The sequence below is a fragment of the Miniopterus natalensis genome, chromosome 1 (genome assembly GCF_054644295.1).
Source record: "Miniopterus natalensis isolate mMinNat1 chromosome 1, mMinNat1.hap1, whole genome shotgun sequence".
NCBI lineage: Eukaryota > Metazoa > Chordata > Mammalia > Chiroptera > Miniopteridae > Miniopterus > Miniopterus natalensis.
Window position 1 is genome coordinate 119,515,417 of NC_142081.1, and position 25,986 is coordinate 119,541,402.

General features: G+C 37.2%; 1 protein-coding gene across 1 annotated transcript in view; it reads left to right on the plus strand.

The window, feature by feature from the left end:
- The window catches only part of MALRD1 (MAM and LDL receptor class A domain containing 1), a 543,727-nt gene that overhangs the window by 111,226 nt on the left and 406,515 nt on the right, over window positions 1-25,986 (plus strand). The window contains 4 exon segments of the mRNA XM_087815868.1: window positions 16,245-16,397; window positions 16,830-16,935; window positions 17,405-17,772; window positions 21,358-21,770. Of these exon segments, the coding sequence (XP_087671994.1) occupies window positions 16,245-16,397; window positions 16,830-16,935; window positions 17,405-17,772; window positions 21,358-21,770 (1,040 nt within the window).

The window sequence follows — 25,986 nt, forward strand, 5'->3', positions numbered from 1 at the left end:
TGGCCAGTTCTATATATTTTTAAATCTTTGAGGATCTCTTTTAAGTTTCTCCTTTTTAAAGCCTTGTATCCATTCTTTCTGCATTATACCGATACTTATCTAAAGTTATCCTACTATCCCTGGAAAATTAGGGGGGTGTTTGTGGATAAGCTTTTGCAAAAGTATTTATATAACTGCTATTGAAGATACTGAGGTCAGATAAGAGAGAAGGTTATAGGAATATCACATTTTATTGATCCCCATACCTGAAATGAAAAGGTAGTTTTTAGTCAAGAAAATGGGGGGCATGGCCATATTCATGAGGCATGATGGAGCACAGAATTGGAGAGACATAGATAAGAATGATGAGAAAAGTTAAGGCCATCGATGTGTTTTGATCCATTGGCAAGGGAATCATGCTTTTATTGAGTGTTTACTCTGGACTAAAAGATTAATTTAAAAATAAAGTGTGATCATTTCCCTCAAGAAATTTAGTTTATTAAGAAAGACTTTAGCAGTGTTTAATAGTGTCTCTTTATAATTATAACTACAACAAAAGTGTAAACAAAGTGCTATCTTAACTCTAAGGAATTGGAGAATTGTATTCATGGAAGGTAAACGATTTCTCAGCAGGAATTTCTTAAAATGTTTTCTGGTTGTCTTGCAATGTCAGAAAAGTCATCTGTTGACAGGTCAGCCAGGGGTTAATAGTTCTAAGCCTGTCTCTGACATACATCAAGACTGTTACCAAATATACATGGTATAGAAATTTTATCTATATAAACGTTTTTAATAATCAAAACAAATCTAAGAAGTACACACTATTACTATCCTTTTTACAGACTTTTTTTTTTTTATCAGTTAATGTCCATTCAAGAGACAGAAACCATATGAGAAATTTGAACAGTGAAGATTTAATGTAAAGAATTATCATGTAGTAAAAAGTAGTTAACTACAAAAAAGATAAAAGAGAACAATAAAGAGGAAAGGGGGAAGAAATGTGGGAGCAGCTTTTACATCTGGGACTGAGATGGTGAATCCAAGGAAAGAATACATTTGGATAAGTCCACCCTACTTACACCCCAACACTGGGATTTAGACTTTGTTAGAGAAGGTATGACTGGGAACCATGCAATGTGGGGAAGTCTGCTGGGATGCTGTGGGCTAGATTTGGTTCACAGCTGATGGGCCAAGGGAGAAGTTATCCACTAGGATGCCTGAAAAACTCCCTGAAGGGTCTCTTTACATTTCTGGCAGGGGGAAAAATGTACCTTGGATCAAAAAATAACTTCCTTCTTCTATTATGCCTTGAGGTACTCATCCTGTGTACTCATTTGAAATGTACTGAATTGCCTTCAATTCCTGTAGGATGTTTCATGGAATTAAAAGATTGTTCTCTAGACAGGAAAAGAAGATGAAGATCACTATTTGACAATGGACCCATAACCATAGTGAACTGTACTGTAAAGCCTGATGTGTGAGCTAGTCAAAAAAGAAATGTTTATAGAGTCCAACTCCAGTATCTCAAAGCAGGGCAAAGAAGGGTACATTGGGAGCTGAGCCACACTAAATTTATAACCAGCACTCTTGCCTACTGTTGTCCAGTCAGTAATTGGTGGAATCCCATTTTCAATGCAGGCTATGTGCCTCGAGAACCCATATTCTTACGTGTTATTAGCCTTTCTGTCCTTTCAAGGTCATCATTAAATTGAGAATGATACTTGCCAGAAATGAAGAGTTGCCCCTTTTTAAATTAAATTTATTGGGGTGACAATGGTTAATATGAACATATAGGTTTCTGGTATAGGTTTCTATATTACAAGATCTGTATATTGTACTGTGTGCCCACCACCCAAAGTCATATCTTCTCCTGTCACCATATATTAGAACCCCCTTCACTCGCAAGAGTTGCCCTTATGATCAGTTTGACCAACAGGAAGTTTGAAGCCAGAGATAAAGGTTTCACTATTAGAGGTAAAATCATGCTCTTACTTAGGTCCCTAGGAAGTCAAATAATAACTTAGTAAATTCTGTATAGAAGTTTAAACAATTAATGGCCTTAAAAATAACAACAAAACTGAATCCTTTCTCTTTAGTAATTATTTCTTTAATCACATCACATTTCATAAATCTGAAATGTACTGAATTGCCTTCAATTCCTGTAGGATGTTTCATGGAATTAAAAGATTGTTTTCTGGACAGGAAAAGAAGATGAAGATCACTATTTGACAATGGACCCATAACCATAGTGAACTGAGTTAAAAATTAGCAAATGAACTTCAGTTCTCTAGAGTCTTTATTTTCATTTCTTTGCCTGCTGTTTTTGCAGAGCTAATTTTATACAGGGGATCTGTTTATTCGTAGAAATGCCAATTCTTCATTTCATTTTTATGAATCTATGCATTAAAGATTCTGGCAGTGAGTTGAAATGAGATAAAAGCACAGCAAAGAATTTAGAGGAGTAAGGGTAGGAGTCCTTTGTCTTCTTTGCAGCAAAAAGGAGAGAAGGAAATGCGTGGATTTTAAGCTGAGCATCTAACATTGAACTAACCAGCATATCAGTTTCCCCATAGAGAACTTAATTGCTTGAAAAAAACAGATGTTTTCTGTAAGCAGAAAAAGACAATACCACCCTCAGGATTTCTATTCATAAATTATAAATCCTCCTTAAAAAGAACATTAATATTCTAGAATTTTAAATATTTAATATTTTGATGCAATTTATTCTTGTTTTCTCATTTCCATGAACATTGCTAATGCAACTTGATTTCATTTTCTTTTAAATAAGAGGATTGTTGCCTACTGCAAAACAGTTATTAAACCTAGTAAGAATTAGGTTTTCTGTGCCTCTGAAATACCTTTGAACCTTTTAGAAAAAAGAAACACTAATACAAGTTTTAACCAATTTTGGTAAAAGAAATTTGAAAAAGTTATTGATTAAAAAAAAGTTTGAGATACCTGAAGGTTTTGGCATTTTGTAGAATTTTGATAACCTTGGACGATTTTGTGGTAGACAGGCAGACATGAGCAGAGCAAGGACGATAGGCCAGGTACAGAAAGTCACCAGGGAGGAAAGCCCTGGGTGCCTAGCAAAAGGCAAAGCTGGGAAAACAAGGCCCTCGCCCCAGGGTAACCTTTCCTCTATCAGCGTATTGCTGGTCATGCAGTTTAGACCCCTGACCTTTCATATCGATGGTCAGGCAGTTCAGACATGCCTCTGATCTTTCCTCCCCTGGCATTTTGCTAGTCATATGGGTTAGACCACCTTAGTGAGGAATGAACAAGGGGGCCAGAGGTTAGCCCTTAAGCATTAAGTCTCCAGGACAAGGAGTTCTGACCCACATCACATACATCAGTTGTGATTCAGCTCTGGGCCCAGAAAAGCAGCAAGGCCAGGTGGGATGATGCCATGGCTGACATCAGGACCAACATCATGGACTAATGATCCTTTACTCTTGCACTGACGGATCAGTAGGGACCAGGACCCTGAAAGGACACACCTGGAGGGCTGATAAATATGCTATTGAGATCTTCCCCTGGGACCTCCCCTGAAATTCTGGCCCTTAAAAGCCCTTAGGACTTCGAACCCAGTTGTTACTCTCTTAATGCCATTTCCCTTGTCTCTCTCTCTTTTCTAAGCTCCAAGGGTCCTTCTTTTGTCTCTATAACTTGTTTCCTAAGCCTATTTCTTCTACCCCTCACTTCTATTTCTGTGACTGTCTAAATAAATATTTTCTTACAGTTTGAGTCTTGACTCTGAATTCTTTCTTAGCCAGAACTCAGTTGCTGAATGGAGGTTTGGCCTGACTCCACCGACCTAACACCCAGTGCCATTTTTGCTGCTGCCAACAATTTACGTGAATGTTTTATATTAATTTATATTGTAATATAAAACTACAGTTATTTAGATTGCAACTTAGGTATACAGATTTTCAAGGAGCCTCCCTTCCTCCCTTCCTCCCTTCCTCCCTTCCTCCCTTCCTCCCTTCCTCCCTTCCTCCCTTCCTCCCTTCCTCCCTTCCTCCCTTCCTCCCTTCCTCCCTTCCTCCCTTCCTCCCTTCGCTTCCTCGCTTCCCCCCTTCCCCCTTCCCCCCTTCCCCCTTCCTCTCTTCTTTCCTCCCTCCCTCTTTTCTTTTATTCATTTTTGGACAGTTAAAAATACTATACACTGACTATGGTGTTAAATTAAGTGTCTCCAATATTTATTTATGGTAGCTGAAGAACTGAAGTACTTACATTAGCAGGGCAGATATAATATCTCTTAGCAGAACTTCCCTTGGCTTTCAGACCCTAATAGGGTGGGCTGCAGGGTAAAGCACTGACTTTGTTTGGGCATGGTAAAAATATATTAGGAAAGCTCATGCCAGAGTGATTTCATACTGGGTTTATGCTGTTATGTATAAAGAACTTTGGCAAATAATCTGTATGTTTTCATTTAAGAGAGTGTTTAAAATTATTTGGGTATGTGAGCTCTCAAACCCAACTTGGCATCAGTAAGAAAGTTTGGGGGCCCAAGTGGGAGACAGAGAGCAAAGTCAGTGTCCAGGTATGTCCATACAATGTCACTGTTCTAAAAAGTCCGTTTTCCCTGCACAGGTTATTTGAAATCAGTGTGCCACTGTCATCATTTTTAAGGACATCTCTTAATTTTTTTAGATTCAGATTGTTAATTTGAACTATTGCTTTAGGATAGGCACTAAAATTTAATTTTTGCTTTAAATGGTTATCTAATGACAGTGAATTTTGCCCTTTTTCGTTTTTGTTTTTGGCCAAAGGGTTATTATGTTAGTAAACAGTCATGCCAGCAAAGTAGAAGATTCCAGCTACACTGTGCTCGAAGTGCATTTAGAAATTTGCTTTCATTTCTCTCATGGTCATGAAGATACTGTTCAGAAGTTTTCATTTTTGTGAACAAATATTTCATTTCCTCAGAGACCAAAATAAGTAATACTACTTTATATAGTGTTTGCTTTAGTTTTTGAAAGTAACTTATATCTTGGGGAATTAAAACTTCATGTGTCAAATAGTATCAGTGATACATTTTGTTATGTCACATTGGATGAACAGGACATATATATATATATATGTATATATATATGTATATGTATATATATGTGTCTATGTGTGTCTATGTGGACACACATAGACACATAGACACATATATATATACATATATATATACACACACACACACACATAGACACATATATATATAATTTTGTTTTAGTCCACACTATGTAATGCAGATGGGAAAGCCAAATCTGTACTTTGTAAGGATATTTTGATGTTCTCAAACAACATTTTCTGAGCTCTATGATTTATTTCTATCTAAAAACTGTTTAGTCTGAAATACATGTACTTTTTCTAAAAATAAGTCTGAACAATTTCTTGTTTTCTATTTTTCTCTTTGCTCATGGGAAAAACCACAAAAGTCAATACTTAGTATTTGAATTCAGTAAAACCTAAGAAAAGGCAGGTCACACAGTATAGGAAAAAGGAATGTTTTATTACTTTTCTAATTTACTTTTTTCAAACTTAGATACTGGTTGTATATTTTTCCAAAATGACTGTATCTGCTAGAATCTTTAATGCATAGCTCATTAAAATGGGATGAAAAATAGCATTTCTATGACTAAACAGATCCCCAGTATAAAATTAGCTTTGCAAAAGAAGCAGGCAAAAAGTGAAAATAAAGACTCAGAGATGTGGAGTTGATTTGTTAATTTTTTAAAACTCATTTCACTGTGGTCATGGGTCCATTGCCAACATGATCTCCATCTTCTTTTCAAGTCTATAAAACAATATTTTAAGTCCTTGAAACATACTATTGTATTTTATTGCAGGTAATTCAATACATTTCAGATTTATGAAATGTAATGTGATTAAAGAAATAATGTGTGGTTAAGAATGTGGGTTCTGGAGACAGATTGCCTGGATTTAAAGCAGGGTTCCACCAGTTACAAATTAGACAACATTAGGCAAGTATGCCATTTATAAATTGATTGTGTCTCAGCTCTAAATCCATCCCCCCCCCCCCCCCCCCCCGCTTTGAGTGAGATACTGAGCTGGACTTTGTAAACATTTCTCTTTTGACTAGCTCATACAATGTTAGGTTTTGTAAGTAGGGAGCACAGGATGGATACCAGAAAGCATAGGAGAGTAAGGAGCACCTCTGTTTGGTTCCAATGTACCCTTTTTATTTTTTTGGATGCATCCTGGTGGATAATTTCTTCCTTAGTCTGCTGGCTGTAAACCAGTGTGTGTGTGTGTGTGTGTGTGTTCTAACTAGGCCTGTGTTTTTTCACGTATTTTCTGAAAAAACATATATTTGAGAAGGTATTCTTAGGTGAGATTGGACATATTTAAACTCGATTATAAAATTAAAGGCTTCTTAAAATAATGCATCTCTCTTAATTACCACAAATTACTTTTTACTTTATAAAGAAGTGAAAATAAGCTGCTGATTTCTATTTTTATATCTTATGTTCTTTTCTATAGGCCTGACTACAAGGAAAAATGTATCTCAAAATAAACCTATATTTGCTAGTGATTGAACACCTTACATTTGTATTAAATGAACATTGGTAAAAATAAGTTCTTGTGGTAAAAAAAATGTTATTTCTTCTTAGTAAACTGGATTCTCATTTTCTTTTTCATATTGTTCTGAAATTACAATCTAGACATTGTTTTCCAGTCCAAAAAACAGAAAAAGCAAACAAACCTCCCTCTCGACAGAGGTAATTGTAAAATATTGGAATGGGAAGTTGTTTCTGGTGATGGCTCATCATTTTTGTGACATAAAACCAAGAAGTGGAGAAAAACGTCCATTCATTCTCATTGATGGAGCCATTGATCACTGAGGGAAAAAGAGAAAAATATTTCTGTAGACAAGTAAAATCTGGTAAATAACCCATAATATTTTGATCAATCTTTGTTGCAGACATTTATGTTGCTGGATTGGAAAAATTCAGGGTAGTAGAGATAAAATAATAGATAAGAGAGTAGAGATTAGAAAAATAAAGGATTGTTTTTTACAGTTGACAATTCTATTGAGAATATCATCTGTGTATTTAATAAGAAAGTCTTTTTAAGATTAAATTTCAATAAATTATATTACTATTGTATCTATGGAGAGAGTGGATTTTTTCTGGGCATTACTTTGAGCACATTTGGCTTTTATTCTTCAGCAAGACCATTGTTCTTCTTTACTCTGAAATCATAAATTAGAGTCTAAGTGCCTTTCTTGGGGTGGTGTGTAAGCTCATGCTCCATCAGTCCTTCTCTTTTCTCTCCTATTTGCTACTCTTGTTCATTTTGTTTCTGTTTTCAGTTTAGCAGAGTATGTGATGAGAAGTATAAGGAGAGAAAGTGATTCTCCCCTTTTCGATTCTCCCCTTTTCAACACCAAGTTTTCGTAGAAAACAGTGTGTTGTTGGTTGCAGAACTTTACCTCTGTGGATACTGAAATTTACCTTTTCTTCCAACGTTGATATAAACCTCTCTCTTTGGAGTATAGATTTAAAGATACTTGAAAGACCATATGATAATAATATAAATACTAGCACACACTTATAAAACACTTATTTGGCATCTAACATTGTCTGAAATGTATTTATACATATTTACTAATTTATAGTTAAGAAAAGTGAGGCACAAAAAGAATGAAATTCACGGCCCTTCCTATGGTCACACAGTTTGTTCAGGATAGAGGTGAGAGTGCAAAGTGAATCTCAGGGTTGATTTTAATGTTGCCAAGTTTTCCAGGGTGATTAAATTGGTAAGATTGTCAAGTAACATAAACCTCTTCACGCCTATGGGCTTTCAGAAGAAAGGTTTTTAAAAATAACTTTAATATCTGCTAAAAGAATAATGTATAGTGTGTACAAAGCTGTTTAGTATATTTGCCCAGATGTGGAGTAGTTTACAATTTAGATGAGAAGACAGAAAATATACGTAAAATATATATCTAACAGAAAAAGCTAGTTTTGCTCCACTGCCAATAAGGAGGGTCTAGGATAGGTAAGTATAAGACTCTGAGATAAGAACCATAAAGAGGCTTAATGAAAAGTTTGGGAATAAAGACATTTCTTGGTTTGAACTGGAAATTCCATGAGGCACAGGGTTTGAATTGCAGAATTGAATTGTTGATGAAAGTTAGAGTGAGGCAACTAGCTAGAAAAGTTTTTACCTGGGGAGTTAATTTTGTACCACTGGGGTAAAGGAGTGGGTATTTGGGAGGGTATCTGGAGAGAGAGAATAATAACTTCAGGGTTAGTTAGTTCATTCATTCAGTAAATATTTAACAAGCATTATACTTGGCTCTAGAGGTGTTACAGAGCGAACAAGGCATATATGGTTCCTGAATTCATAGAAATTCCAGTATTGTGGGGGGAACTACAATACACTAGTACATACATAACTCCAAATCTGATGAGAGGTACATAAGAGTTACAGGATGGCCTGTGATAGTTATAGATTCCTTCTATGATTGGCCCTAGTATGGAGATATCAGGATTTTAAAAAATGTATATTTTTAAAATTAAGACATAATTTTTTAGAATAGTTTTACATTCACAGAAAAATTGAGTGGAAGGTACGGAAATCTCCCATATATCCCCATCCCCACTCATGCATAGCCTTCCCCATTGTCCACATGGCCCACGACAGCGGGATATTTGTTACAATTTTCAAACCTATACTGACACATTGTAATCACCCAAAGTCCTAGTTTACCTAGTTTACCTAAGGGTTCACTCTTTTTTTTTTTTTAGTTTATCTTTTTGTTGAAAGTATTAAAGATATCTCCCTTTTTTCCCCATTGATCTCCTCCATTCCACATCCCCAACCAGCCCACCCCCCCAAGCCTTCACCACACTATTATCTGTGTTCATGAGTTATGCACATATGCATATAAGTTCTTTGATTAATCTCTCTCCACCACTCCCCCACCCCCACCTTCCCACTGACATTCATCAGTCTGTTCCATGCTTCTGTGTCTCTGGATCTATTTTGTTCCGTAGTCTATTTTGTGTATCAGATTCCACATATGAGTGAGATCACATAAAACTGAATCAGGAAGAATCAGAAAAGCTCAATAGGCTAATACCAACTGATGAAATCGAAGCAGTAATAAAAACACTTCCAGCAAACAAAAGACATGGTCCAGGTGGCTTCACAGGGGAGCTTTCTAATTCTTTAAGTTGTAGGGTTAGATAGTTCACTAAAATTTTTTCTTGCCTTTTGAGGTAGGCCTATGTGCTATGAACTTCCCTCTTAGGACTACTTTCACTGTGTCCCATAGAGTTTGGGTTGTTGTGTGTTCATTTTCATTTGTTTCCAGGAAGTTTTTGATTTCTTTCTTGATCTTATTGGTAACCCATTCATTGTTTAATTACATGCTATTTAGCCTCCATGTGTTTGAATGTTTTTGAGTGTTTTTACTGTAGTTGATTTCTAATTTCATGCCATTGTGATCTGAGCTGCTTGATATGATTTCAATCTTTTTGAACTTGTAGAGACTTGTTTTGTGTCCTAACATGTGGTCTATCTTTGAGCATGACTCATGTGCACTTGAGAGGAATGTATATTCTTCAGCTTTGGGGTGAAATGTTCTGTAAATATCAATTAAATCCATCTGATCTAGTGTGCTATTTAGAGTCACTGTTTCTGTTTTGACCTTTTTTTTTTTTTTTTTTTAAATGTATCTTTATTGATTTCAGAGAGAGGAAAGGAGAGGGAGAGAGAGAAACATCAATGATGAGAGAGTCATTGATCAAGCCCGCAACCCAGGCATATGCCCTGACTGGGAATCGAACCTCGATCGCCTGGATCTTAGGTTGACGCTCAACCGCTGAGCCATGCCCAGCCGGGCATCTGTTTTGACTTTTTGTCTGGAAGATCTAACCAGTGAAGTCAGTGGGGTATTAAAGTCCACCACTATGACTGTATAGCTGCTGATCTCTTCCTTAAAGTCCTTAGGGTTATTATTGATAAGTCCTTTTTTATTGTCATTTTAATTCTTTATGCCTATGTTTCTCTATTACTTATTATTACAGCAGTGTCTTTAACATTTCTTGCAATGCTTCTACTTCTACTTCTGATTATAGCAGTCCCTTTAACCCTTCCTGCAATGCTGGTTTGGTGGTGATAAATTCCTTTAGCCTTTTTTTTTGTCTGGGAAGCTCTTTATTTCACCATCTATCTGGAATGATAGCTTTGCTGGATAGAGTATTCTTGGTTTCAGATCCTTTTTTTGCATTGCCTTGAATACTTCATGCCATTCCCTTCTGGCCTGTATTGTTTCTGATGAGAAGACAGCTGACAACCTTATGGGAACTCCTTTGTAGGTAACAGATTACTTTTTTCTTGCTGCCTTTAATATTCTTTGTCTTGAATTTTTGGCAATTTAATTATGATGTGTCTGGGCATGGACCTCTTTGGATTCTTTTTGCTTGGGACTCTCTGCACCTCCTGAACTTGTATGACTTTTTCTCCATTAAGTTAGGGAAGTTTTCTGCCATTATTTCTTCAAGCAGATTCTCTAACTCTTGCTTATTTTCAATCTCTCCTGGCACTCCTATGAGGAGAATATTGTTACGTTTCATGTTGTCCCTCAGCTCCCTTAAACTGTCCTCCTGTTTTTTAATTGTTTTTTCTTTTTGGATCTCTGATTGAGTGATTTTTTTTCTACCCTGTCTTCTGATTCACTGATCTGATCCTCAGCTTCCTCTACTCTGCTCTTTATTCCTTCCAATGTATTCTTTGTTTCTGCTATGTCATTCTTAAGTTCCTTTATAATTTCCATATCTTTTTTCATGCTGTTGAGCATCCTTACAATCACTATCGTGAACTCCATATCTGATAGATTGCTTATCTCCATTTCATTTAGCTCTTTTTCTGCAGATTTCTCTTGTTCTTTCACTGGGCCTTGTTTTTTGTCTCCACATTTTGTTTGCCTATTTGGGTTTGCTTCTATGTATAAAGTAGGCCTTCTAGGACTCTCAGTCTTTTTGGAAGGTCTTTGGTGGAGGCCAATGGCAGACACTGTTGGTGACTGGCCTTGAGTACCCTACTTGGGGCTATCAACAACCCACGGCTTGAGGTCCCCTCTGTTGTGGCTAGGTGTGTTTGGACAGGACCAAGATGCACACCAAAGTGTGCTTTTCCAAGGCCCAGGTCCAGAAGCAGACCAGGCAATGACTCAAAGCATTCTGAGGTCTGCCTCTGCTTGTAGGCTGATTAATCTGATTCTCTTAATGAGCCTCAGGCTGTAGAAACTCCAAGGGGTATGGCAAGAGATTTTCCAGCATGGTGGGGCAATTGCTTCCCCCTCAGGCAAAAACTACTTGGAAGGTAAATGTCTGCCTGTGAAAGATGTCTTCTGAAGTATGAGAGAATGACTCGGCCCAGGAATCCAGAGGGGTGCTCTCTGAGCTCTATCTCCAGAGCCCACAAGTCTAGATTCTCCTCACACAGCTCTAGTCCACTCTGCCCTCCCTCTGCTGGAGCCCAAGTTGATTGACTGCCCACAAAACTTTGTGTATTGGCTCTTTAAGAGGATGCCTGCATTTCCAGCCATCTCTCTCTGGCATACAGAAACTCCACTGCTTTTCACAGCGAGATGTTATGTGGGTACCTTTCTCAGTTCTGGTGCTCTGAGCAGGGAAGCCTAGCTTAGGGTTTAGACCCCCGAGTTCCCAGTGGGAACCCCCCATAGCTTAGCTACATCTCCAGACCTTCAGCTGCTGCCTGTGGGAGCCCAGCCTGCCCTCTCACACCTCTGTACTTTCTACCAGCCTCTATGCAGTCACCACTTTTCCTCCTTGGATATGAGGGTGCTCTCCAGCTTGTTTTCAGTTGCAGTTGGTTATTTGGGATAGTTTTTCTATATTTTAGTTGTAATTCCAGTTTGGTCCTGGGAGAGTGTCAGTGTAGCTTCCACTCAATCCGCTGTCATCTTTCAGGGTTCACTCTTGATGTACATTCTATGGGTTTGGAAAAATTTATCCATTATTATGGTATCATACAGAGTATTTTCATGGCCCTAAAAACCCTCTCTGTTCAGCTGCCTATTCATCACTACCCCCCAACCCAACCACAGACAATCACTGACCTTTTTATTGTCTCTCTAGTTTTGCCTTTTCCAGAACATCATGTCATTGAAATCATAAAGTATATAGCTTTTCCCAATTGGCTTCTTTTGCTTACTAATGTGAATTTATGGTTCCTACATGTCTTTTCATGGCTCAATAGATCATTTTTTAGAGCTGAATAATATTCCATTGTTCAATATTCCATATGAATAAAGCTTCTATGACATCCATGTGCAGATTTTTGTGTTGATATAAGTTTTCAACTGTTTTTGGATAAATACCAAGGAACACAATTGCTATATCATGTAGTAAGAGCATGTTTAGTTTTGTGAGAAACTGCCAAATTCTCTCCCAGAGTAGCTGTACCATTTTGAATTCTCATAAGTGATGACTGAGAGTTCCTGTGGATTCACATCCTCACAGCATTTGGTGTTGTCAGTGTTCTCTATTTTGACCATTCTAATAGGGTGTGGTGGTATCTTATTCTTGTTTTAATTTGTATTTCTTTGATGAAATACAAATTTAAAATATCAAACCCATATGATATGGAGCATCTTTTCACATACAGTATGTAGCCTTTTCAGACTGACTCCTTTCACTTAATAATATGCATTTAAGTTTCATCTGTGTCTTTTCATGGCTTAATAGCCTATCTTTTAACCCTGAATAATATTCCATTGTATGGATGTGCCACCATTTTATTTATCCATTCATCTACTGAGGGGCATCTTGGTTGCTTCCAAGTTTTGGCAATTATGAATTAAGCTGCTATAAACATTCAGGAACAGCTTTTTATGTGGACATAGTTTTCAGTAAGTTTGGGTAAATGTTAAGAGGCATCCTTCTATAAATTTAGAAGTCTTTTTGAGAGGTTCAAATGATCAATCCAGACTTCCCCTTTGTCAACTTTGTGTTTATTTCTTACAAATGAACCTCTGTAGGGTTCATCTGAAATCATCAGAAAAGTTCTAAGATAATGAATAGGAAATGAGACAGGGCCTGATTCTGGGTTTTATTTTTATCTCACAAGATTCCTTGTCTTCTCCATGCATTAATCTTCTTTTGCCTGAGTGAAAAAGCTCTAAAAATGACAATGATAGTGTAGGGTGATGGACCTATTTTTCATCTACCAAATATCCCCTAACATATTTTCCCCAGAGGTAACTACTGTAATTATATTTACATAACTAATTGAGGTCACAAGGGTAATTTGACATAAAATAATTAAAAGCTGCTATAGAGTCACTTGCTTTTCTACCCATAGCTATAAAATAGACATGCATAATCTTTAGAAATTCTGTGTTGGCATCCTGTTATGAATGTAACAGCCTCTAGCTCAAAGCTTGGTACACAATAATCTCTGAGTAAATGGTAACTGTAATTGTTATTGCAAATTATGGTAATTCTGATGATGACGATAATTGAGATAGTCAGTAATGATGCCCCTGAAACAGTGAAAAATCCTTGAATCTCAGTTATTAAAACACACCCAGGATATTGTATTTCTGTCAGAAAAAGATATACATAATTTTCAAAAGCTGTTCGAATGAGGTCTGTTTGATTAACAGCTAACCAGAGGTTCATCTGATTACTACATATATGATCACTTGAGGTAGGTTTTTAAATGTGTATAGAAATCTAAATATGTGGGAACAAAGTATACTATAGCATATTTGAAATTTAACAGCATAATCATCTGTTAAAATTACTATTTTTGAAGAGCCTTATATAAGAGAACTATAAAATTGTTTCTGTAGTTTCTAAATTTTACTACCATTTGAATATTCATTTACTTCCACAGCAATATCTCCCTGAATAGCAGATGATAAGATCCCCTTTCCAAGTAGCTATGGGGGTAGATATTATACAATAGCAATACTTAGTTTTCTTTCTACATTTGTATAACAAGAACTGAGTAAACAAAAATATTTGCTTCCTCAGGGATTGAAATGGCATTACATACTTTGAAACTTCTGGAATTTATGTACATTTATGGGTTATTGGTATATTACATTTTTACAAATGGAGATGGCCTTTAAAATTCTGAAGTTGACCTGGAAAATGTTATGCTAAGCGAAATAAGCCAGGCAGAGAAAGACAAATATCACATGATCTCAGTTATATGTGGAATCTAAAGAACATAATAAAGTGATGAACAGAAATGATTCAGTGACATGGAAGCATGGATCAGGCTGACGAATCTCAGAGGGAAGGTGAGGGTGGATGGGTAGGTGGGAGAGATTAACCTAAGAATTTTTATGCAAAGATGAGTAACCCATGGGCACAGACAATAGTGTGGTGAAGGCCTGGGGAGGGGGGTGGGTATGGGGTGGAAGGGGTCAATGGGGAAAAAAGACGACATCTGTAATATTTTCAACAATAAAGATAAATTTTAAAACAGCGAACTTAAATATCCTTAGCACTTATTCTTAACTTGATATATTTATCATTATTTTTCACTTCTAGTGGCACTTCATTTTGCTTCACCATAGATTTCTAAACTTTACTTGAGAAATTTGTATTCTAAAAATAGCAGTACTGTCTTCATTTTGCTGATTTCTAATTGTCTCTATATGTATATGGAAGTATCATCATCCCTTGCTTATTAAAGTTGATGCAACATTTTTAAAGTATTTATTTTTAAATGTATCCATGCATTCCCATTGACTTTCTTTTTCAGTTAAAGTTTACATTCCATATTACTTTGTATTAGTTACAGGTGTACACATAATGGTGACACAATCATAAAATTTACAAAGTACCCTCTCCCATTGACTTTTGATGAAATTTAAAAGTACCATGCTAGACATATTTTCCAGTAGGAAACTAGCCAGAAAACAAATATATTTTGGAAATCAGATATTATATAGAAACTATTACAAATAAGAAAGTATTTGTAATATTACTATTCACCTCATATTCCTCCGTGAGTAGAAGTAACATTTCCAACAATGAAAATGATTTATAATTAGGTTAAAATGCCTTTATGGTTTTAAATTTTGTAATCTCACTGAGTGATTTACTATATACTGTTATCCCCTAAACTTACTGCTTATGTCCTAAGTTCTCTCACAAGGGAAAATCTATGTAATTTATCATTATATCTTTGGATAAAAATGGCCAGTGAGCAAGGATTCCAATGTAATAATCGTTCGTGGCAGTGAGCCTCATTTTGCATTGGGATATATAGTAACAGCTGAACATCCACACTAAGCAAATTTAGATGATTCCTTTTTGGCTTATTATTATTATTTTTTTCAGTCTAATGATATTTAAGAGTTATTGTCAAGAGTTGCAGAAGGATGTTAGACTAGGAGCCAGAATATTTGGATTCCAATCCCTCTCTACAGCTCCCTGACTACATGACTTTGGTTAAGTTAAGAGCTTTCCTAAACCTCCCTTTCTTCCTTAGAATAATGATAACAACAACAACAACAACAACAACAACAATAATAATAGCACCTTCTCCTAGGGCTAATGTGAATGTTAGATCTAGATCAAGCACTCAGTGGTACAGGCACTCACTGAACATCGGCTGTAGTGCTGTACTGCTATTATTATAAACCCCCTTTCTTTCCTTTTCGCTTCTTCCTCTGCTCTTCTTCCTGGGACTTAGCTGATTTTTCTGCATATTTACCTGGAAACTGGATCAAATTATTCTGCCCTGCACAAATTAAGCAATGCATACAATGCTTTAGGAAATACTAAGTTCTATAAAAACCGGAGGTGAATGTTAATTAAATGTAATGTATCTACATTTTTCAAATACTAATTTTTTTGGAATAGCAGCTTCCATGGTTTAGTGTAAAATACTCCGTGGGGATAATTCAACCTTCCAGGTCATATAATAGAAGCAGGTAAACTAACACGAGTATCAGAATAAATTAGGCCGACCTTGGCCAACCTGTAAACAATCTGGTCGGATGCTGCTGCTTAGAATATTTGGAAAATAATTGAATTTTTAAAATTGGTAATTCTGCCATACCCATTTCTAGTATGATAAACACAACTCCAGGTTTTTTCGGATCAGAGGATACCCCCTTTCCCCCCCTCAAGTATGTTCTTTGATGTTCTTGAGCAGCCTGACAAGGTGATTTCCACTGAACTCTGCCCTTTGTGAAGCGTGTGAACGTTTTTGAGAGCCCAGCTAAAGGCAACGTTTCTGTTCTTCAGCTTCCAAATGTGACTTTGAAGCAAACAGCTGTGGTTGGTTTGAAGCAATCAGTGGGGACCATTTTGACTGGATGTGGGGCTCGAGAAGTAGCCTTTCAGCTGATTTTGAGCAACAGGCCCCGCCCCATGATCATACTCAAAATACTGCTCAAGGTAAGACATAAGCAGAGGCTCTTAGTAATTACTTCAGTTTACCTTTGGTCATGTCTGGGAAGAGAAAGAGAAACAGATAACATCCTGTGTTACCACAGCACATAGTAGGGCAGCTGAGCATTATCAGTTACACTAATGTTGTCTACATGGAATTATTCCTTTATGGATGGTGGAGATAATGGGTATAGATATATTTTTGGCTGAATAACTGAAATTACCAACTGTTTTTGTCATCATTTAGACCTTGGTATAGATCATAGTTTAATATTTATAAGGGCAAGTTTGACTAAAAATCACTTTTATTGATTTTTAATTGTTGTATGGTCTTAATTTTAGTTGGACATGGGAATTATTTAGTGTAGGGTTAAGAGAAAGATGTCTTACTTTATAATCTAATACGTTAACTTATGACTTGTTTTTGTGTACCAATAGGGCATTTCATGTTTATTCTGAAGAAAAGCAGCAGCTTGGCACAAGTTGCTAAACTCCAGAGCCCGACTATCAGCCAGACAGGAACAGGATGCACACTTTCTTTCTGGTAAATATTAAGAACAATGGTCAATTACCCTAGCAGCCCAGTGGTTGTGGGCATACACCTGCACTTAGTAGGCATTATGACTTGCCCCTGGTTTTGCTTTAAAAATCGCTATTGCGTTAGATCCACACAATTAACATTTTACTTAAGAGCTCATTATCAGTGTTTGTTGTGTTCTTTCTGAAGATGAAAGGGATTCTTTCCCTCCAGCAACAGACTGTAATTTAATTAACACTGCTTCCTCTGTTCTGGACTGAACTCCCTGAGAAATGCCCCTAGGGTCCTGAGAGTCAGAGTATGCACCTTGTAGATAAGCTTTGCAAACATGCAGCTACGGTTACCGTAAGAAATAAAAGCGCCCTTTATGATAACTAATTATTAATTATTATTACATTAAGTGAAAGAGTGTAACAGTTAAATGTGTAGTCTATCCCATAAATCATATCTATTTCTTTTGTTTACTCTTTTCCAGGTTTTATAACTATGGCCTGTCAGTTGGAGCAGCCGTGCTCCAGCTCCATGTGGAAAAATCCAATGACTCCACAGTGCTCTGGAGAGTGTTATATAACCAGGGCAACCAGTGGTCGCAGGCAACCATTCAGCTTGGGCGCCTCACTCGTCCCTTCCATTTGTCACTAGAAAAAGTCAGTCTTGGCATTTATGACGGGGTCTCAGCTATTGATGACATCAGTTTTGAAAACTGTACCCTTCCCCTCCCTGCGGAGAACTGTGAGGGGCCAGATCATTTCTGGTGTGAACACACAAAGGCTTGCATAGAAAAGCTTCAGCTGTGTGACCTGGTGGATGATTGTGGTGATCATACTGATGAGGTTGACTGTGGTAAGTATATTTTTCCTCCTCTTGCTCACTTGGTAGTGGTGATCTTACTTAAATGTACTGTTTTCTAGCCAGTCAAGCCAAAGACACTAAGCACTGTCCCAGGGTTGATCAATATTTTGTGCAATTCAATTAGTTAGTCAAGCCATCAGTATTTATTATGTAGATTTATAAACTAAATACTAGGGATACAATGTTAAATACAGCTACACAGAGTCCCTGCCTTCATGGAGCTTAAAGCTTAATTGAGGAGAGATATTATTCAAATATATAATAAATAAATATAAAATGGAAGCTTTGACAAGACTTACAAATAGGAGTGATGTTATATGACGTAATAGCGGCATTGGACTTCCTAGAGGTATTGACTTAGCTGAAATCTGAAAAATAGTAAATCCAAGCATACATGAAAAAGCCCCAGTATGTGACTGCATGGCAGATGGAAGACAGCTAATGTGTGGCTGGTGCAAGGAGAGAGGAGAGTAGGGTGCAATGGAAGGAGGGAGATGTAAAGGGAGGCCAGATTCGCGGGTCTTTTTAGTCCATATTAAGGAAGCTGTTCCTCATTTGAAGGTTTTTAAGAAGGAGGCTAATACAATAAAATTGGCATATTTGGAAATGTCACTACGGGTATGGTGTGTTATGAGTGGATTAGAGAAGACGGGATTCAGTTGACCCATTAGGAATCCATTGCAGTGGTCAGCAGGAGAGGAGTTGGCAGCTTGTCACAATGGTAAGGATGGAAATGGAGGGACTATTGGGAAAATTTGAGGAGGGACATTTGATGATGTTTTGGCTTTAGTGAGCACAGAGTAAGGTGTCAAAGATAAGTCTGAGTTTGTGGTTTAAATTACCAAAAAATGTGTATATCTGATGATTGCGTAGCTCTTGAAATTTAATAAGCTTAGCTCCAGCTAGTACCTGATGCACCTGCTCCTGAATATGAATCAGAAACTCAGAGTTGTGGTTTTATCTTTTAATTACAAAAATCTGCCAGGAAAAAGTTTGTATCTTTCCTTTTGCAGAAATAGCAACAATACTTAAAATTTAAACTATGTGTCTATTAAGTTGGGAGGCCAATTATAAACCAAAATAAAGCCATAAAATGTTAGGCACGTGGTAGGAAACATAATAGGAAATTTCCATACAAATCGCTGTAGAGAATTTTGCATATATGTAATCTTTGATATTGTCAGAAATTTCATTACACAACTAATGTGTGAGTATATGGATATAAACAAAATTGATGATTTCGACAATGGCTATTATAAGAAGTGTTGCTTGTCCTACATCTAATTTATTTTTTGCAAATTCAGAAAGTATTTTTTTAATCTTTTTCAAGCTTTCCAATTCTATTCTTTAAAAAAAGCGTTCATCTATTGTCCTGGCTGGGTGGCTCAGTTGGTTGGAGTGCTGTCTCATACACCAAAAGATTATGGGTTCAATTCCCAGTCAGGGCACATACCTAGGTTGTAGATTTGATCCCTGGTTGGGACTTATACAGAAGGCAACCAATCGATGTTTCTCTCTCTCCCTCCCTCTCTCTAAAAATCAATGAGAACATATCCTCAGGTAAGCATTAAAAAAAATCTTGATCTATTGCTAAAAATAAGCAAATTATCTTCAAACTTGTCAGTATTAACTTCATAAAATGGCATTATGGCAGTACAACTATAATATCAATATTCTTCTTGTGACTAAATATTAAGGACAGAAAATAGTGGCATTAGACTGTCCGTTGCTCATAGCTTTCCATCTAGACATATCACTTTATTACATGGAATACATTAGACATTCTAAATCCTCACTGTATTTCCTGCAGTATGTTTAGGGTCATGGTCTTTTTTAAGGGCTGAGCTACACATATTCCCTTTTGAAATGAAGACTGAGCATGTAGTCAATATGAAGACAGGCAATATACAAATCTGTTGGCATTAGGTCAAAAAACTCAGCAGCTTGACATTCTCTTGCTCTCCGGCCAAGGACTGACACCTGGAGAGCACGCCCTGGGTCCCCAGTTCCTGTCACAACTGGACTGGATTAGTCCCCAGTGAGTAAATATCAAACGGCAGAGGAGCTTTCACTTGACAGTTCCTCATTCAGTTCCCTTCATTAGGTGTAAGCTCCTGTTCTCCAGTTTTTAGGCACAGATGGTCTGTTCTTACCTGGCTGTATTTATTCACGTGCACTTTTGCTTACTGTCTGAGTATTTGTTCACTTTGATGCCAAGTACAGTTATACCAAGATGAATAAAGGACAGCTGACATTTATTTTTTAAAAGTATTGAATTGCGTAAATGAAGCTAAAATGTGGAACTAGTCATTAGTTCTAAATCCAGTCCCTTCTGCCCAAATAATGCAAATGTACGTTCTGTCTCATTTATTCTAAACTGATACTTGGTGTTGACAAAATTTTCTCATCTTGAAAAATGAATATGTTCTTAGGTTATCCTAGAGATGTAGGTAGAGCATTTCATTGATAAGGGCCTAGTGCTTTATAAGTGCTTTGAATCTTCTAGTGACTGAGGCATTAGAAGTTTAAAAGCTCCTGTTTAAAGGAGATTCAGTCCAGCCAGTAGAAAAGGTGACCACTAAGGAGACACAGCTAAGCATCAGCAAGACACACGACGTAACATTGGGTATCAATAGAGATGGGGGAGGGGTGGAATGCTAAGGGCCTGTTGGGAGGATGGGGCTTGCTAAAGGGAAGGGCAAACAGGAAGTTAATTTAATTTGGAAAATGTGAAGCTTGAAAGAGGAGTGTAGATTTAAGTTTAGGTTGAGTGAGTACACATTCACGGATTTTGAATGGAGCAGGAAAATGACAACCTGTCATTTAAGGGTGGTCATTCTGCCACAGGTATGGAAGGGACACCTGGAACTGGGGCAGGATGGAGCCCAAGAAAGGGGTTTCTCTGAGTGGGGTCTGGAAAATATCTTCTTTATAGTCATCTTGGGTACGTGTTAAAAATGTGGATTCCTGGGCTTCATCCCGAATCTAACAGAATAGTACTTGGGTAGGCTTCACCATGTAAGCAATTTTACCATGTGCCCCAAATGATTCCAAAAGACTGGCACCTGTTAGAAGATGACTCTTCTCAGCTCCGCATGTTAGAGTCACCAAGAGAGCTGATAAGATATCCTGATGATTGGCTATATCATTTGGACCATTATGTCAACATTCTTAGAGATGAATTCTGGGCTTTGGTGTTTTTGTGTGTATATATATTAATGGTCACTGGATTGGAACATTCAGCTAAGTTTAAAGTCCATTGAGCCAGAAGTTTGTTGCAGTGAGCCAGCTGTTGGGTTGTGATCATTTGCCGAGATTTGGTAATAGAAATGGAGAAGGGATGGGCATAGAGGGCATTTGGAAACAATGGCCAAAATAATTCTACTTCCAGTCCATACAATATTATTACTTGATGTATTATATAGGATTTTTCACTCTTCTTAAAACTTTACTGTTGCAATTTTTTTTTAGATTAAAATTGCTTACTTTGGCAGGAGTGACATATCAACTAGTATTCTTCATCAGAGTTGTTTTTGTCTTTAATATTCTTTTGCTGTTATTTAATGCCAATTTCAGCACCTGAACTACAATGTAACTTTGAAAATGGAATTTGTAACTGGGAACAAGATACAGAAGATGATTTCGATTGGACCAGGAACCAGGGTCCAACTTCAACACTTAATACAGGGCCAATGAAGGATCATACTTTGGGCACAGCTAAAGGACACTATCTCTACATCGAATCTTCGGAGCCACAGGTTTTCCAAAACACAGCTGCTTTGCTCAGCCCGATCCTCAGGGCCACTGGCACAGAAAGCTGCACCTTCCGCTTCCATTTCCACATGTTCGGAAAGCACATTTACAGGCTGGCCGTCTACCAGCGAGTCTGGAGTAACGCAAGGGGCAAGCTGCTGTGGCAGATATTTGGGAACCAAGGCAACAGATGGATAAAGAAACACCTGGACATTTCCAGCAGGCAGCCTTTTCAGGTATGGATAATGGGCTGCATAATGTGTATTGGAAATGCATCATAATGTTTAAGGAGTAGGAAAATTTTTAAATTTTATTTATTTTTAATATATCTTTTATTGATTTCAGAGAGAGGAAGGGAGAGGGAGAGAGACAGAAACATCAATGATGAGAGAGTCATTGATCGGCTGCCTCCCGCACGCCCCCGACTGGGGATGGAGCCCGCAACCCAGGCATGTGCCCTGACCGGGAATCGAACCCCGATCTCCTGGATCCTAGGTCAACGATCAACCGCTGAGCCACGCCCGGCTGGGCAGAAAATTTTTAAATTTAAAGCAAGTAGAACTTATCCAAGTTACTTTGATACACATTTATCATTTAATTAAGGCTGTCCCCAAGCTTGTTAAGTTGCTTTTCTCCTTGACTACTCCCAATAACGTGTGATTAAAATCTTTAAAGATGGACACATGGCATTGGAAGCAGGTGCAGGGTCCTTCGACTTTAAGTTCTTGTTCTACTAAAAACTTCTGGAGGGAAAAAAGAGTTGGGCACCATCTCTGGTATACTGAAAAAAGCTCAGACTCTTAATTGTGATATTTTGAATAGTTCATCTGAATACTTCACGTTTTATAGGGAAGCGCTGGCAATCCGGGAAGAGCGCATCTTTGTTGGAAAATCACGCAGCTGCTCTGGGCAGAGCTAAAGCTTGAGTCTAGGTCTCCTTACTCCAGGTGGAATGTTGTTTACACGAAATCTCCCCTGCCTTCTCCTAAAAGTCAAATTTACAACAAGCAAGTTCAAATACTTATGTGGCTTTCACATATGACATTTGTAAATGACTTTTACATATACTCTCTGTGTGATCTCTCAGCAATTCCCTGAAGTGAATAAGTCAGAGATCTCTTTTGTCAACTTTATAGATATGAGGAAAAAACTCAGAAAAATATGTGGCTAATTTTCAAAATATAAGAATTCTGTAAGATTGTATCTATTTTCCCCCACACTTTTTCTAGATATATTTTTAGAGGGCATTTCCAGATTTTCATGGTGTAGAAGAAAGTATAGCATAGCAACCTTTGAAGGAAAGGGATGGCATTTAGATATCATTTCTGGAGATCGCAACACTTCTTGGAATGTGTTTGGTGGCTGCAGTGCTGTTCATGTATACTAATTATAGCATTATTTACTATTTTATTACCAATAATATTCTATACTGTATTATTAAATGGTACACTGGCCTTAATGAAATCATATAGGATACTGCAGAGAAATGGTTTATATATGGACATGATATAGTATGTCAAAATCATGTTTTCTTTCCCCAAAGATATTTTCTTGGATATTTTGCATTTTAACTGGTATATTATTGTAAGTGTGGATCTGAGGGTGAGATGGTATCTAAGTCAGTGATCCTACATACTAATAATGTGGAATGTATTCCTATATGACAAGCAGTGTTCCGTTTATCCCAGGACAATACCCCAGTGTGGTGCTCTATCTAACTCTATCCTTAAAATCTCGATCTAATACAGATTACTACGCTTGCCATCCTAGATTGCTCTTGGGTTGGCATGCTCAAAAGTTTAAATCCTAGACAGTCTATTTATCTCTTCCTTTTGAAGATTTCTTATTGCTTTATCTAAGCTGGTTTATCTAACATGCTTAATAAGACTTGCTTCATTTTTTAAAAAGTTATTTATAATTTCTGAGAACTCACTGCTGATTCCTTTTTCCAGCATGCTTTTTGGATAGGAGGCACCTCTCTTTCTCCTAAGTCAGCACAAAATTTCCATGAAAAATCAATACAGCAAAACAAGTCTTTATAGAACAATCTTGGTGGAGGGGCACATTGACATGTCCACAGGGAAGGTCTGTGACCCATGTTCAATTCTGGAGGCTATTGAATGAATATAAGAGAAGAGTCACTTTGTCACATCTATTTTGAAGAAAACGTTGAATCATAGCTTTTAAAGAGGTTTCAACTCATAATACTGAGCATACTCTTGACCTTCTGAAAGGGCAATTTCTAACAAAGGAGAACACAAATGAGATTATCATATCTGGTTTTACCTACTTGTCACATTTTTACTTATACTTAAAACGAGGGTGTAGCTACGTAATGAACAAGAACCATTTTACATAAGTACCTGTTACCTGGTGTTTTCGGCTGCCTGTTTTATTGGTGATGCACCACAAATATGGTATCAGGATTATGACATTTGAATAGAATTAAAATTATTTAACATTAAAATTAGTTCAAGCAGTTCCTCACCAAGTTTTGGGAGCCAGGTATACTCTCAAACCTCCAGTGTTAAGATTTTATTACTTCATGGGGTTTCCCATCCTACCTCTGGACATACTGGCAGAAATGGTTTCTTATCCAAAATTGAAATCTCTCTCTCTTCTGCTTTTTCCCTTGGAGGACCGAGTTTCTTGGCATGTACTTGTATGGACCGTAGGCACTGATAGAAGTGCTACAGAAGCCTAGTTTGATGCAAGTCGTTAATTTTTGGGCATTACAGGAACCAGGCCTTACAATCTTCAGCTCACTTTTTTCCAACATGACTGCATTTTCTAAAATATATATTTTTAAGGATGAGGTAGGCGTGGGGAGGGGACATGTGCTTTCAAAGAAAATCTTGTTTAGCTAGGCCTTTTAGTACCATATAACTTTCTGACTCCCTCTGAAAGAACTCTGTTGTGTTAGGGTACTATCCTTGGGTATAAAGAAAAGGAGATTTTTTTCCCCGTTGAACTTTGTGGTGAAAGACTTAAAAATCTTATTCAGGATCATAATTGGCATCCTAAATGGTGCGTCGTATTTCAGTTCTCCTAGGGAAAAATGTTTCTCAAGTTATGTTGTCAATAAAACAGGGCCATATTTAATAATGTTAAGTTGAGCCCATTTTCCATTAAATTATGTACAGAAATGCTAAAAGTCGAAATTACATGTGCAGCCTCATAAAACATTTTTCTCCAGCGTGTGTATAGTTGCTAGAGTTTGCGCTGAAAAGGTCTGGGTGACTGGCTTGCAGCCTGCTAGCGGCACTTACAGGTTTGTTGCTTGCTGAACAGCACAATAAATCTTTCACAATCTTAAGTTTCTCAACACTATCTTCTTCAGCCAAATTCAAATATAGGCACAGCTCATTGTGTCCACACTTCATCCAATCCTGATACAAAGAGATGAAGTTGGTTTCCAGGCTGGAGAAAGGGTGACTAGAGAAGGGGGGAGTAAAGGTTAGGTGCTTATTACTAGAGTGTATGTAACAGCAACCAGTTTAAGTTTTAATGAATCTATTATTTAAATTCTACTTTGCTTGTTAATACTAAATTTAGTATTACAGAAGTCTGTAATACTAAATTTTCTGTAATACTAAATTTTATCTAATATTTTGACCTTCCAAAATTACAGTAACATATAATTATGGACCATTAAGCATTGGAAATATTCTTTATATACACAAGGGTAGGCAAAAGTAGGTTTACATTTGTGAGTACATGAACCAGAGTTTATTCTTGTAATATTATTTATTAATTATTGTATTATTTGTATTATAACTGTAAATCTACTTCTGCGCACCCCTGGATTATTATTAATAATAGAAATTTAATACATGTTTTATGGGTCATTGAACATTACAAAATCATAAAAAGTAATATATACTATGGTAATATTCAAATATCTCTATAATCCATGTGGGGAAAAAACAACAAAAAATGAAGGACAAAGAAAGAAAGATTAGGATTGTGGTCATGGATTTTTAAAAACTGCCAATTGGGTGTTTAAAAAAAGGGTTAGGAAATTATTAAGTGTAAACGAATGCTTTAATTCCAGTATGCCCCTCATCTCTTCATAGTTTATGCCCTGTTTTGAAACTTTGTGTAATTATGTTTCTGTTTGTTTGTTTCTTTTTTTCCCTGGTACTGCTTATACAAGCCATTTGGACCTTCTCGTAGATATTTCCAAATCACTGGACCCTGCCCTCTGGCTAGCTCTGGGAGAATGGGGTGGGAACATGTAGTGAGGGGGTTTCCATGCCTGATTTTGCAGATTTGCCACAGTGAGGCTGTCAGCCGAGGGGCTCTGAGTGGGGGTGAGGTCTCAGGTGTGGGATTTATTTGCCATTTTGGAATTCACATGGAAATGCTGGGTATGCTAACAGCTCCCTGCTGGCCTCTTCTTTATAAGGAAGATTTTAACTATACTTCTGTGAAACTACCGTATGAAGTGTA